This window comes from Lathamus discolor, chromosome 2 (genome assembly GCF_037157495.1).
Source record: "Lathamus discolor isolate bLatDis1 chromosome 2, bLatDis1.hap1, whole genome shotgun sequence".
In the NCBI taxonomy this organism is placed as follows: domain Eukaryota; kingdom Metazoa; phylum Chordata; class Aves; order Psittaciformes; family Psittacidae; genus Lathamus; species Lathamus discolor.
In genome coordinates this window covers 117,159,608-117,174,308 of record NC_088885.1, presented here as the reverse complement: position 1 = coordinate 117,174,308, position 14,701 = coordinate 117,159,608, and the positions used below count along the sequence as shown (strand labels likewise).

The 14,701-nt window shown below is 36.6% G+C and overlaps 1 protein-coding gene across 1 annotated transcript in view; it reads left to right on the top strand.

Moving 5' to 3' along the window:
• The window catches only part of PRKDC (protein kinase, DNA-activated, catalytic subunit), an 81,037-nt gene that overhangs the window by 5,697 nt on the left and 60,639 nt on the right, over positions 1–14,701 (top strand). Inside the window, exons 8-26 of the mRNA XM_065668228.1 lie at positions 276–331; positions 421–451; positions 1,469–1,626; positions 1,846–1,992; positions 3,549–3,713; positions 4,691–4,859; positions 5,924–5,973; positions 7,123–7,257; positions 7,528–7,677; positions 8,128–8,243; positions 8,913–9,072; positions 9,531–9,617; positions 9,982–10,101; positions 10,529–10,688; positions 11,125–11,231; positions 12,250–12,340; positions 13,214–13,377; positions 14,032–14,184; positions 14,443–14,550. Coding sequence (XP_065524300.1) covers positions 276–331; positions 421–451; positions 1,469–1,626; positions 1,846–1,992; positions 3,549–3,713; positions 4,691–4,859; positions 5,924–5,973; positions 7,123–7,257; positions 7,528–7,677; positions 8,128–8,243; positions 8,913–9,072; positions 9,531–9,617; positions 9,982–10,101; positions 10,529–10,688; positions 11,125–11,231; positions 12,250–12,340; positions 13,214–13,377; positions 14,032–14,184; positions 14,443–14,550 — 2,327 coding nt within the window. The remainder of the gene's footprint in view (positions 1–275; positions 332–420; positions 452–1,468; positions 1,627–1,845; positions 1,993–3,548; positions 3,714–4,690; positions 4,860–5,923; positions 5,974–7,122; positions 7,258–7,527; positions 7,678–8,127; positions 8,244–8,912; positions 9,073–9,530; positions 9,618–9,981; positions 10,102–10,528; positions 10,689–11,124; positions 11,232–12,249; positions 12,341–13,213; positions 13,378–14,031; positions 14,185–14,442; positions 14,551–14,701) is intronic.

Genomic DNA, 14,701 nt, shown 5'->3' with positions numbered 1-14,701 from the left:
TGGGCAGCTGAGCTGGAATGTGGCGTATAGAGAAGTGTGTTTCCCTTAGAAATCCATGTCTGTTAAAACATGGATATTCGGAAGAATCAGTGCATATACACATACAATTCAAATTTAAAGTATTCCATAAAAAATCGTCTCTGCCTCTTAGAATGATATATGTAAGGGTTTCCTATATTGCTTCTGCATGCCAAGCTTTGGATAAAAATATCTTTGTCTTCACTCTACCTCTTGTGTCTCAATAGCAAAATACTCATTATTGGCTTGTTTCACAGATCCTCAGACTGCAAAGGAGATTTTTGATTTTGCAATGAAGGCAATCAACCCACAGGTAAATCTGCCACATGCAAATTGTTCCACATAAATGGATCAGTCCTGATGAAGAATAAATCGCATGACAAACCTTTTCTGGTATTACAGGTTGATCAGAAGCGATATGCAGTACATCTGGGTAAGACTGCAAATTAATTCAGTTTGTGTTGAGGTGGATACCATACATACAATGGTGTCTTCTGTCGTTTACTGGCTGTCTTCAGGTGGCTCTATTCTTCAATCTTCTAAACTCGTCAGGGGGCAAAGCTGGTGTACTTTAAGTTGGAGTCTCAAGAGTTAAACATGTATTTGGTTAAACTAGGCGTCTAGTGAGCCAGTGAACAGCAGCATTACACTTGATGTCATTTTCCCTTCTGGAGTAGTACAAAATCTTCGTATGAGAGAGGAACCATTGTAGGAGTAGAAATAAGACAGATATCATACAGCAAATCAGGAGAAAAGAAAAAGATGGGGTTAAAGGAAAAAGTAGAAATAGAAGCGTAATTTCACTGGATGGTGAAGGAAATTAGGAACAAATGAAGTTCATGAAGAAAATGAGGAATTGGCCTGTGAAATGTGAGTGGTTTATGCAGAAATCGCAAAAATGCAACATTTGGGTACTAGGCCCATGGCAACTGTGATAGCTAAAACCCTCTTTAAAGATACTCTGCTCTCCCCCAGCTAATTCATGAAGGATCTTGAAATTTCATTTATGCTTATATTTGGGGTTGTGAAATGACCTTTATTCTGAATTCTTTATTTGTCTTTATTTATCACAGTTTGGTGGAGGAGGGGACCTGAGTATAATCATGACCACAGAAACCAAATCTTTGTGAACTGTTGATTATTATTATTTGTAACCAGCAGAATAGCTCCCTTTCTTTTTCACTGTTAATGTAAATTACTTGAGAACATAGCTGTGCTTTCCATAATGCTGTACATTAAAAACAAATAGGATTTTGAGGGGTTGTTTTAATGCTTAAGTTCTTAATGTTTGGATACTGATACCATAATGGCTAGAAGAATACATTTTTTACCCTCCAGTCATTGTAGGTATACCTACCTAAAATCCTAATGTGGACTTTGATAGTCTGATCTGGTTTTGGAAAGTGGAATATAAGCCTGAGTTTTAATGAGAGCTGTTATTAAATTGCAGCTGGTTTACAGTTGTTCAGCTGGCATGCTGCTCAGTTTGGTGCCTTGCTCCTGGACAATTATGTCACCCTCTTTGAAACAATGTGTAAATGGTGTGGCCATGCAAATCAGGACCTGAAGAAAGCCAGTCATTCTGCACTAGATTCATTCCTCAAGCAGGTACTGTAACTTCACTGGGATCTCTTGAGACTAAAGCAAAGTTAAATTTCTTGAAATAGTGGGAATACTTGGTGCTTAGAAGTTTGGTGAATCTGATTAATAAATAATTGTTTGAAGTGTTTCACGTGACGAGCTAGGTATCTTTTAAGACTTACTGTAATTTTTGGTGGCTTTTTTCGTGTTTCTGGAAATGCTGAATTTTTTGCTTCTGCTTTACAGATTTCTTTAATAGTAGCTAAGGATGCAGAGCTACACAAGAGCAAGTTGCAGTTCTTCATGGAGCAGTTCTATGCAATCATCAGAAGAATGGATTCAAGCAACAAAGAGTTGTCCATTGCCATTCGTGGATATGGGCTTTTTGCAGCAGTATGTGCAGGAAACTTGTTCTGATAAAGGCCCATATTGAATGGATTTAAAGCTAGGATTCATATACCATTCCTTTTACAATTCTACACAGCTTGTTACATAGGAATGCTTATGTTTCTGTACTAAGTGTTGAACTTCATTAGTGACACTGTGGTTGAAAATTATTGAAATGCACACTGACTTTACTGGGAGCACTATCAATGTGTATTAAGATTATTTAGAGAAGGTTAGGGAATGTGATAGTCTAGCTGGTTACTAGCTGAATCTTGTCATTTTGCTGCCTTTAGAGCAGAGTGCATTTGCTTTGTAGAATTCTCAACGTGTTTTGCTGAAACCTAGTCGTTCTCTTCTGTGACATGAGCTAGAAAGGAATTGAGTTAAAGGTATTGTTCCCAGAAAAAAATGGCGTATAGCAAATTACTGAATTGAAAAAACCTTGTTAAAAATGTCGTTACAAAACAAAATTAGTTAATTAAAATTGCATAATATAAATACAGACAATAATACTGCAAATTTTAACAGGAAAAAGGGATCCTTAGGCTCCAATACTTATAAATCTTTGATATGTTAAGACACACTAATAGTTGCTAGCATGTTTTGACCAAATCTTGGCCAAGCATCAGATGCTAGGTTGTAAGGCAGTGGAGTCTTGCTGCTACTGCAAGTAGTGGCCTTAAACTAAACACAAGTTCAGTGATTGATTCAGTTTCACGACAGAACATTTCTTCTACTTTCTAATCACTGAAATAGTTTTAAATTAATACTTATGGTTCTACCAGTGATAAATGGATAGTCTTAATTTTGTCAGCATGTGTTTAGACAGGCTAGCTTCAACCCGTAGCCTAACTCTTGTATTCCGTAATTACCTAAATCAGTCAGTCCATTCTTTTTCCATGGACAGTTCCCTACTATAGTTCTTGCCTGTGACCTGGTTCCTGGTTTCTTTTCATAAAGATTGTTTTTTTGTCCTAGTTCATGACAAATACTGTGATTTACAAATCATTCTATAGAAATCTGGAAGCATTATTACGTACCCTGTAGTACTGTTTGTGGTGCTTTCCACCAGTTCATTAGTTTAAGAGTAGTCTGTTTCATCTATACAGATCCCAGCACAATGAAAGTTCAGAACTTGTGCTGCTGGGTTAAATGTTAAATAGTGGATGATAATTGTTTAATCCACATTAAGATCAGCCACTTCATATTTTTATTCAGCTAGGTCAAAATATAAGTGAATATTATTATCCACAGTGCCGTACATAAGATATTTGCAGCCAAGCTCCATGCATTTCAGGCTGGATTTGAATCATGACACTGAAAGTTCAAGTACTCTTACAGTAAATTGCACTTCCATCAGTCAACTGTCGTGTTAGTTCATTGCAGGTACCATGTTTCTTATACATATAGAAAGTAGAATAGATATATTGAGTTCCTGGAAAAAAAAATATATTATTCTTATTATGGTTCAGTGAAGACTTGGCTAGGGTTTAGTGCTACAGCATATGTTTGCTTGACTGTACAGAGTTGTGAAATCAGTATTTTATTTTCTCTCCTGTAAGCCCTGTAAAGCTATACATTCTAAGGATGTTGACGACATGTATGTTGAGCTGCTTCAGCGTTGTAAGCAAATGTACCTCACAGAAGCAGAAACAATAGATGACCATCTGTATCAGCTACCAAGTTTCCTCCAGTCTATTGCAAGTGTGATATTCCATATAGATACAGTAAGTGGAGTATTTAAAATGCCAGTCGTTTTTGTAATACAGGTGGAGAGGTGTAATGAGTACCTGTGAACTTACTAGTGACAGAAGGTGTGTTTTTTAGCTGAAATATGATGACATTTAGCTCCTAGGGGATGGGGAGAATTATTAGGAGAATGCTTTATTGGATTTTATTTGAATAAACAAAATGCACAGAATATACTAACAATATGCAGTGCATTGTAATGAAAACCAATTATGTAATGATAGCCAAATATGAACAGTTTTGTATTTATTGTGGGTGAAGCTATTTGTTTGGACCAGCCTTACCCTTGTTTTTATGTGTTTATTCCACAATGTTGGCGCTTTTACTTTTGATACTGATACTTAGCACGTTCTAAGAGGCTGTTACTTTGATTTTCTTCTCCTGCAGTGCTGTGTGTGTTCTAATGAGGGCTTTCTGAATCCTAGCTGGAGCTGGGAAGCAAGGTTGGGGCAGAGACGAGACTTTCACTTATATTCTGTATTCAGATTGTTAAGGATTAGCAGATTATACAGCTGTGTTATTGTTGTTTAAGTAAATTGGTGTTTTTCTGAAGAAGCTTAAAACTGGTTCCACTGAAGCACTAATCTATGCAGGAGCTACTTCCATAATGTGTTCCAGGAAACTTTATTATTGTGTTTGTTCGGTTTGGTTTGTTGGGGTTGGGGTTTTTTTGTTGGTGGTGGTTGTTTGGGATTTTTTTGTTGGTTTTGTTTTGTTGGGTTTTTTTGATTGGTTGGTTTGGTTTTGGTTGGTGGTTGTTTTCTTTTTACATCTAAGATGTATTCACTTGCTAAGTGTTTTATTGTTCTCAGGTCATGATGTAAACTCTTATAACAAAGAATTGTAGTAAATTTGAAATGGATGAATATGAAATAATTTAGCATAATTCTTCACATTGGTACTGAGTTATAATCATTGGCTTTGCATGATGGTGTTTTGTTTTTATTTCTTCTAGATTCCTGAAGCATACACTCCAGTTCTCGAACATCTAGTTGTGCTGCAGATCAACAGCTTTCCACAGTACAGTGAAAAAATGCAGGTAGTCTGTTGCAGATCTATAATAAAGATATTTCTCGCCCTCTCAGGAAAAGGTCCAGTTCTCTGGAGTTTTGTTAGCACTGTGGGTGAGTGTGTCACATTAGCTTTGTTGTGGTTTTTGGTTGGGTCGTGGAGTCTTTTTTGTTTGGATCTTCTTTTTTCTCCTAAAATGTTTAACTGATTGTAAGAGAGATATGTGGAATAGCCATTTGGGGTCAAAGATGAATCTTTTCCCATCTTCTAATAATGGAGGTTTAGGGTTCTCGTGGTTTTTTTTCCCAATATCCATTGTTAAATCACTCAAGTAATATGTTGAACAACTGTTTTGGATGATGCAGTGGCTATCACCAAGGGCAACAGAGTATATTTTTGTGAAAGTCTGAACATAAAGACTTATGTTCCTGCTCTGAAGGATTGTGGGGAGAAGGGGATTTCACAGAAAAATGTACAAAGCTTTGTTCAATGCCATTTCACTTACCCCTACAAAATATCACAGAAATGAGGGTGAGCGTTATCTGTGTTAGAAATGCAACCTTTCTATGCTCTGGAACTTGAACATAATAAAAGAGAAAATTCCAAGTATGCAGTTAATGAGATAAAGTCCTGCAAGTGTAATAATGTCAGCGCTGGGACCTGACAATTCCAGTAGCCTCCAGCATGCTGACATTTTATTATAATGATTTTCAGAAGTTACTTTTATTTTATTTCAGTTATTTACTGTGGCTTTTCTCTGTTGTGGCATTTTCATTGTTTTCTATGTTCTTGGTTTGGGATGCAGTGCACTCAACCACCATGTCAGAATGGAGATCCTAAGTCCATGCCTGTGAAAGTTACTGGGAGTTGTTGCCTTTTTCAGCAATGCCTTAGTCATCACTGCTTTCAGAGTTAGGAAAAAATCAAAGCAGTATTGAGAAAAAGTAGTGAGATGCAAGTTCAAAACTGGTTCCCTGTGAAACATCTTAGAGTTATGCCTCTGATTCTGGCTATATTTGTCCTTAAAGGATGAATTGTGTTCTTTTTCCTCTCCCTCATCCTGACAGAATGTAGAAAAGAGAAAACTCTTTTAATTCATTGCTAACATAGTGAGTGATACGGATGCTGTGCCTCTTTAAGTCTGCTCAGGAAATGTATTTTTGTTTGTTTGTTTCAGTGCATCAGGGATTAATCAGAATCTTCTCCAAGCCAATCACGTTTTCAAAGGTAAAATAGCTGTTTAAACATATTTATTTGATCTAAATTCCTAGAGAACACATCCCAGTACTTGATGATCTAGCCCAGTAAAAAGGGGAAGGCCCAAAGAAGAAAAAACCGTGCTGTCCAGTTTGAATTGTGGCTCAGTTGTTATTAGTCTCTGGTCCCTACATGTGGTCCGCATAATGAGGATGTGGCTCTTGTATGGAATGAAAAAATGACAGGAAATAGACTTTTGTTCTCTGCAGTTCTTGTTTGATTGGGTTGTCTGTAACAAAGTAGGGTGTAATTAAGGTCATCCAGCTTTCTTCTAGGTTAGCAAATTTTGGACATGTTAAAAGTTGTACTGAATGTTAAGGGAGGATGTTAAAGCTTCTTAATCCTAGGCAGCCGCATAACTATGGAGCTTCTCAAATAACCACTAGAAGTAGAAGAGCTTTAGAGATTTTTGAAAGGAGCTAGTTAGTTTGTGTTCTAGTCAGATTGGCTGAATGAGAAAGCTAAACATTTCGTGTTTCTATTGGCAGAAGTAATTTTACATTCTGTTCTAGCTTGAGTCAGGTAGACACACAGTTGTATTGGGATTTGGCTGAGATGGAGTTAGTTTTCCCCGTAGCAGCCATTATAGTGCTGTGCTTGTATTTGTAGCTGGAAAGGTATTCATAACACACCAGTGTTTTGGCCACTGCTGAGCAGTGCTTGCAGAGCATCAAGGCTGCCCTCTCCCACATCCCCTCCACACGTACAGTTGTATCTTGGAAGAGGATATAGCCAGGACCCAGACTGACCAAAAGGATATTCCATACCTTATGAGGTCTGCTTAACAATAAAAAGATGGGGTAAAAGAGGAGGAGAAGGGAAGTGACATCCACTATTACTGTATTTGTGTTCTGGGGCAACCGCTACTCCTGTTGAAGCCCTGCTTACCAGCAGTGGCTGGATGTTGCTGATGGGAAGCAGAGAAAAGTCTTTTGTTCTCGCTTGCTTCCGTGCATGGACCTTGCTTTATTAAACTGCATTTATCTCAGCCCACAAGTTCTATCTTATTTTCAACCCTCATATCCTGCTGAGGAGGGGAGTGATAGGGTGACTTGGTGGGCACCTGGCATCCAGATGTGGTCAACCACCACAATTCTTTAAAGAACTGTGTTCTTTCAGGGTTCTTTTGGAAAAGAAACTGGATCAGAAGAATCCCGTGAAGATGGAGAGGTTGGGACAGGGCGATGGAAAGTACCAATGTGTAAGGACTATTTATATCTCTTCAGGAATCTACTGAACTGTGACACAATGAAGGTAAGAACATGGAAATACTAAAGGAAACATAGTCCTGAGGCTTATCACTGCTTTTCTAACCCAAGATTTTTTCCAAACATCATGCTGTAGAAGAACTCTTGTTTGGGTTTAATTGGGTTCTGTGGCTGATAAGTTAATAAAACAGGGATAAATTTAGGCTTCCATAGCTGAGAAAGCTGGATTCTCTCGATCAATCAAATCTTGGTTTATAAGTATAAGAAATAATTATCATTGGAGTTTTGAAACATGAACTTTTTTCCTCCTGCAAAGGATTGTGGTTTTGAAGATGAAAACTTTCTTACTGCAAATTCATCACTGCAGTCCCTGAATCGCTTGCTATATGATGAATTTATAAAATCTATTTTGAAGATTATTGAGAAATTGGACCTGACTGTTCAGAAACTGGATGTCAATGAGCAGGTGAGACCTGAGGACTTGTCCATTAATTCCTGCTGCTGTAGGGGAACCAAAATCACATTCCCTGTTTTCATTTCATTATGCTTAGATAGCAACTTGTAGTGTCCTTGAAGTAATATTTGTACTAGACAAGATGTTTTAAGTCACATTCCTGAATGTTGCATTGCAGTGGTAGGAGATGGAAATGTCAGAATTAGTACAAGTTCACAGAATCTTTTATTTTAGACTCCCTGCTCTGGAATCTAGCGGTTTTCATCTTTGTACTTGCTTTCTCTTCAGAAGCCAGGATCTCTTACTGTGTTTTCAAATCATTGATGTGTCAGTGTCCTTTGTGTCAGACAACTAGTAGCAGCTAGAAAAAGAAGAGACAGACTGTTTATCTGGGAAAAAAGTGTAAGTGCTTTCTGTGTTGTCACAGATCCAGTGTTCTCACTTCAATATATTTATTTTCAGGATGAAAATGAAACTGGCAGTGCTTTGATTGGGCCTACTTCTGACCCTGCTTCAAACCTTCAGCCAACAAAGCCGACAGACTTTATTGCCTTTGTAAATCTAGTGGAATTCTGCAGGTATTAATATGTTTTTATGTAACTTAGAAGTTACGAAATAATTGGAAGAAATTTGAAGTGAGATTTATTTAAGATGCCTGCTTCTGATCTGGGATGTTATTCCGTATTTCAGAATGCACAAGGTGATTAACAGGGAGACAGATACTTGGGTCATAGGTAAAAACATAATAGCTCATCAGCTCAGGTTTTTTTGTTTTAAGAGTACAGGAGACAGGTAATTCACTTTCTTTATTCAGGTGCAGTTGTCTTTCAGGGTGTGTTATATGTTTTGATATCATACTGACCATATATCCGAGAAGCACAGTCTTCATGGAGTAGTATTTAGGCATGAAGTGAAAGGTGCAGCGTTGTTTCCCTGTGGAGGTCCAGTTGATTTCCCCTCACAATACTGCAGTAATGAAGTGTGATATATGAGTATATGTGTTTGTATAAAATCAGTAGTAAGATACAGTGAGGCAGAAATGGCTTTGCACTGTAAAGCAGAAAAAGGTATTCTTCCTGTGCTTGCCTTAGAAGGCAGCACGTAATTATTCCCTCACCGTCTCTGGAGCTCTTCTGTTACAGCAGTGCTTCTCCTTCTTCTACTTATGTGAAAACTTGGAAAAAAAATGAAACAAATATTTTATTGAGTTTCTTCACGCTCCACCCCCCATATGTTTTCTGTTTTAGAGAGATACTTCCAGAGAAGCATGTTGAATTCTTTAACCCTTGGGTATATTCCTTTGGTTATGAGCTTATTACACATTCAACAAGACTACCTCTTATTAGTGGATTCTATAAGCTGCTTTCTGTTACAATGAAAATTGCCAAGAAAATAAAATACTTTGAGGTGAGAGTTCTTTTCCCTGATGGAGGGGTAGCATTGTATTGACAGTGGTACATTTCTTTATATATACTCTCTTATGTTCTATGGAAAATAGTTCGTTGAAACTGTTACCCAGTTGTTTCAAATGTTCATAGCATCCCATGCCTCTAGTTACAAGCACATAGGAAATAAAACTTTAGACTAGAAGCCCAGTTTCTGAAGAGACACCATCCTTGTCGTATTTTCAGTCATACCTGTCTTACTTAAGTAGTATTAAGTCTGTTTCAAAAAGCAGATCCCCAATGCACTGTATTAATCGTAGTTTTTATGTTCTGAGAAAACAGACATATGTTTCAAGTTTTCATTGAAGCTAGTGTCATATTGGTCAGTGATGTATGTATTCTGACTTGAACTTGTGCTGTATGTTTGTACTGTGTACTATGTTTTTTTAATGCTCTTGACTTGTGGTTTCTGTTCGGTAGAGTGTCAGTCCAAGGAGTCTCAAAACGTGTCCTGAAGACCCAGAAAAGAGCTCTTGCTTTGCACTGTTTGTAAAGTTTGGAAAAGAGGTAAGTTACTTTGCTAGCAAACTTTTAGTCAGAATATAAACACACGTAATCAAAATTTTATCTTCTGAGAAATCTTGCATCTGTGATAGAAGTATTTCAGCTCCTTGAATTATGCAACATAGTGTGGGTTTAAGATCTTTTTCTGTCTTTTACTTAATATCAAAGAGGTGTATTGATCACCTCTTCATGTACAATTGAGAAATGATTGTGTAATTGTATATTAGATACTGTCTGGTAACTGTCTGCAGGTGAATGAGATTCCAGTATTGGTTTTGAGTTGTTTATTTTACATGAATATTAATATAGCTAAATCAAGATCTTAAAAGGTTTATGATAATTCTTGATTTATTTATCGGAATTGTAGGTTGCAGCAAAAATGAAACAGTATAAGGATGAGTTGTTGGCATCCTGTCTGAATTTTCTGCTCTCTTTACCGCATGACATCATCATGCTTGATATCAAAGCATATATTCCTGCACTGCGGGTAGGTCAAAGTGAGATACTGCTAACAAACTTTTTTCTAGAGCGCATAAAAAAATTCTGGAGCAAGCTGAGTATCCTGTTGAGCAATTAAAAGACGTATTAAGCTCTGTATGTTTTCCATGAGACAGAATACAAATGATGTTTTGAATAAACAATTAGATTGTCAGAATTTGCTTGTGCACTAAGCTGGCTCTGTTAGTGCCTGTGCTGCAATATAATGTGTATCTCCTGTGCTGATTGTGAGTGAAATGTTAAGTAGACAAAAGTTAATAAGAAAGACAATGTATGCTAAATGCTTTCAAATATGTGGGGCTTTTTACCTTTAAATAACTGTAATAAACATGAAAGTAATAAAAGTCTGAAAGTGATACTAATACAAGTAATGGTAATGAAAATGAAAGACTGATTGTTTTACATTTGACACATAGAATGCATTTAAACTGGGCCTTAGCTGTATCCCCATGGCTGATCTGGGACTAGATGCTTTGGAGGACTGGTCAGCTCACATCCCAAGACATATAATGCAGCCTTACTACAAGGATATTCTGCCTCTTCTTGATGGTTATTTGAAAAACTCTACATCTACAGGTACAAACAGGCATAAAGTTGTTAGTCTTAAGGGAGAGGAAAATAATTTTTTTTCATAGTTACGCCTGAAGATATGGACGTGACATACTTTTTGTCTGTATTGTGGGCTTGCTGTGGTTGGAACAATATAACTTCTCTTACACCCCAAAATTTACCTTTTGTTTTAAACTAGGATTCATTTGCTGCTGCTGAACAATCATTAGTTATAGCCATTTTTATATGCTACTTCTCTTTGGTTTGTTGTTATATCCTTAAATTAGCTTAGTTTTCACTAATAGAAACTTATTTTCTCTATAAAGATTTTAAATGAAAGAATAATTGTCACATCTTAAAAACAAAACCAGGCAAAATCAGGGTTTGTGTTTTCTTAAAGAAACTGAGTAGGTGCATGAGGTGCTGGTACAATAAACTAATGTGTAGGTTTTTTGTTCATCAGTTGAATCCCAGAACAACTGGGAAGTGAGGAAACTTTCTCGAGCAGTGCAGAAGGGATTTAATAAGGTTGTGATACAGCGTTTAAGAAAAGCAAAGACTTTTTCATTGGTAAGATCACTGTTTCTTTTTAGAGTTAAATGTGAGTTAATCACTTCCCACTTTCTCTTCTTTCATTGCATGCATACTTTTTTTTCTGAGGATTATTTCTACCTTAGATCAGTTCAGTGAATCCTGTTCTACGGTGTGGTTTTAAAAGCTGTTACATCAGCACAGCTGGAAAGATGTCATATTTGAGGGTGAGAATGAAGCAGGTAAAAGGAACTGAAGAAATCCTGTAAGTCAGCATCAGTGCTAGACTGATATACTATGGAAACAAAAATTTAACTCCTACACCTAAAATGAGGTCCAAGCTTAACAGTGGTGCAGTGTGCAAATACCATTTGTGAATGTGTAACTTTACTTTTTGAGGGTTTGGGATTTTTTTTAGTATCTTGAGGATAGGTTTATAGTCTTAGACATCAAGCATGCATATCATTTTGACCAGTGGCTTCTCAAGTAGCTCAAGAATGAGTATAGTTTTATATTTCCCAGTGCGCAAACTAACTTGGAACAAACCTTTTTTAGGCATGAAACTAAGTTACTCCTATATATATGTAACTCTTTCCAACCTAATGGTCTTCAAAATGAGTAAATTTTACATCCCATACCGGCTGCTTATGAAAATCAGTTGGCTGCTTACATACAGATACAGGATCTAAAGTTTAAGTCCTGGGATTAAAACAAATGAAGAGAGTAATTTTTACTTCAGATTTCTGTCAATTTTTTAGGCTATTATGTCATTCTGTAGGTATTTGTTATCTGTGATGATAAAATTTTAACCTTTACTTGAGAAACGGCAATTGAAAGCCCACTAAATGTGATAAAACTGCCTTCCAGTCTTGCCTTCTTTTGCTTATTGGACAAAATCTGTTCTTGTTTGATGCAGTTCTTCTCCTCGCATGTTCTTCATTTTACCTTTTTCATCCATATGATAACATGAGCCATAAAGCTTTCATTCAGTATGTAAATCAAGTTACTTCTATATAGAAGTAACTCTTCATTAATATAAGTGTGTTGAATTATTTAGGATGATAGTTCCTCCTTGGAAACAGTAAGGATTAGAGTAGCATGCCTTCTTGGATCTTTGGGAGGGCAGATCAACCACAACTTAATTACAGGTGAGTGTGTCAGTGTGAATAAAAATACTTACATGCTCTTCTCTGTTCAGTCTTCGAATAAGCATTATAATTTAATTGTAAGATATATAAATATAATTTTAAAAAATGGGCAAGTATAGTGAAATTACCTGACCATGAGATTTAAGGGATAGATACGGCACAAAATTTAGTCTGTGTGAAAACTAATGTAGTTGTGTAAAGTTTTGTTCTTTTCGTGTCTGTATTTGTTTTTTTCTGCCTTTACAGTCGATTTTGTTTCTGCCAACTACTTCTCTGTTGCTTATTTAGAAATACTATAAGAAAGTAGCATTTTTCCCTGGAAAGCAAATACAAAGTGTGATCGGACTTTGTTAACCAAATTAACAAACATGGGAATATAGGGAGAAAGGACAATTAATATGGCAGTTTTCCCTGGAGGACATAGCCATAAATGTAGTCATGTTCTGTGCAACTGCAGAAGTCTGTATGTTAGAACTGATATTCTGTTATAAAAAATTCTTGAAGACAAAAGTAGTATATTGAGTGTCTCAAAGAAGTATTTTTCATCAAGTGTGATTCAATGTCTTCTGGGTTTATAATTGTCTCCAAACTTACCTGTGTTGAAACTGGAGGCTGCCTCGAATGTATGCTGGAAGTGTTGGCTGCAATTATTTTTTCTATTTGGTGGCTAAACATCTGTTTGGATCTTCAAATAAAACCAGCCTTCTAACATACTTCTGGTACACGTAACATCCAGTAATTTATAAAGCATTACTGTTGTATGGCAATCTAGTTGAAGCTGGAAGATTGCATATTTTTTTGACTGAGCTACAGAAATACTCTATGTGTTACATAAAGCTCATGTTTTGTTTTGATCTTTTTCAACTGCATTAGCTACCTCTGCAGAAGAGATGATGAAGAAGTGTGTGTCCTGGGACACTGAGAAGCGTCTGAGCTTTGCTGTACCATTTGCAGATATGAAGCCTGTTATCTACTTGGATTTATTCTTGCCTCGTGTGACTGAACTAGCTCTTTCTGCAAGTGACAGACAAACAAAAGTATTGATATTTTTAATGCTTATTTTTCATGCTAGCTGATAAACACTGCACAAAATAATGTCTTCCTTGTTAAGAAAAACTTGTTTTAATTAGTTCAAAGGTAGTAGTAGTTGTTTTTTTGGTGCCTTTTTATGGTGACATTACTCTGAGTGTTTAAAAATGAAGGGCATAAGCTGCTATGAGACAGCAGTGTGTTTTGAGAATTAGACCTAACATAAAAATGAAAATTTTAAACTAATTAATCTTCAGTGTTGTTTGGCCACCTCCTCCTCATGCCTATCCTATGCACTTGTGGACCAATTCCAGCAGAACCCTTAACCAAATATTTTGCTGCTTTGCTGGATTGGGATGTTGATATCGAAAGAGTCCAGAATGGAGCTATCCGTGAAAGTACAATGATGGGTGACTTATCCAGTGATGAATTTTCTTCAGCTGAAAAGTGACTGCCCATGTTAGAGACTAAAACACTAGGAGAAAGGCCAGTTAGAATGTGCATAAATGATTTCCATGGATGTGATCTGTTCCCAGAATGGTGATTTAGCATAGATTGGAGTGATTTCTCAAGTATTCTTGTGACTCATTATCTCCTGCCCTTGATTTTGTCTTCTCTGTGAAAGTAATGGATGCATAAGCAAATGGATTTTTAAATTTCAGGTTGCTGCATGTGAACTGCTACATAGCATAGTCACATACATGTTGGGAAAAGCCTCTCAGATGCCAGAAGGAGGTCAGGGTCCCCCACCCATGTATCAGTTACATAAGCGAATATTTCCGGTACTGCTTCGTCTTGCTTGTGATGTAGACCAGGTAAACATATTCTTTCATAAGCATTTTAGCTTGTTTAAAATACGTTTTTATGTGAGAATTAATTTATAATGGTTGTTCCCTTCATGTTATAGTATAACACTATTTAGTCAGGTTGGCTTGCAGGTAAAATTGTTGAAATCCAGGAAGTTAGAATAATGTATTTTTAAACAAGCACTGCTTTTTATTCTTACCTATTTTGAATAGCAAAATAGCATGGAAATACATTAGTGCTAGAAATATGATGTTTACTCTTTTCAGGTAACAAGACAGTTGTATGAGCCTTTAGTCATGCAACTCATTCACTGGTTTACCAACAACAAAAAATTTGAGAGTCAAGATACAGTGGCATTCCTGGAAGCTATCTTGGTAGGTCATAAGTCTTTCTCCTCTTTTCTGTGTGCCACGTGACTTTATTTTTAACTAGCATTTTACTCCTGAAAGAACCAGGAACCCATGAACAGATATAATGTCTCCTTATTTGTCTGAAAAAAGGAAAAAAGTTTAACAACTTACTTTT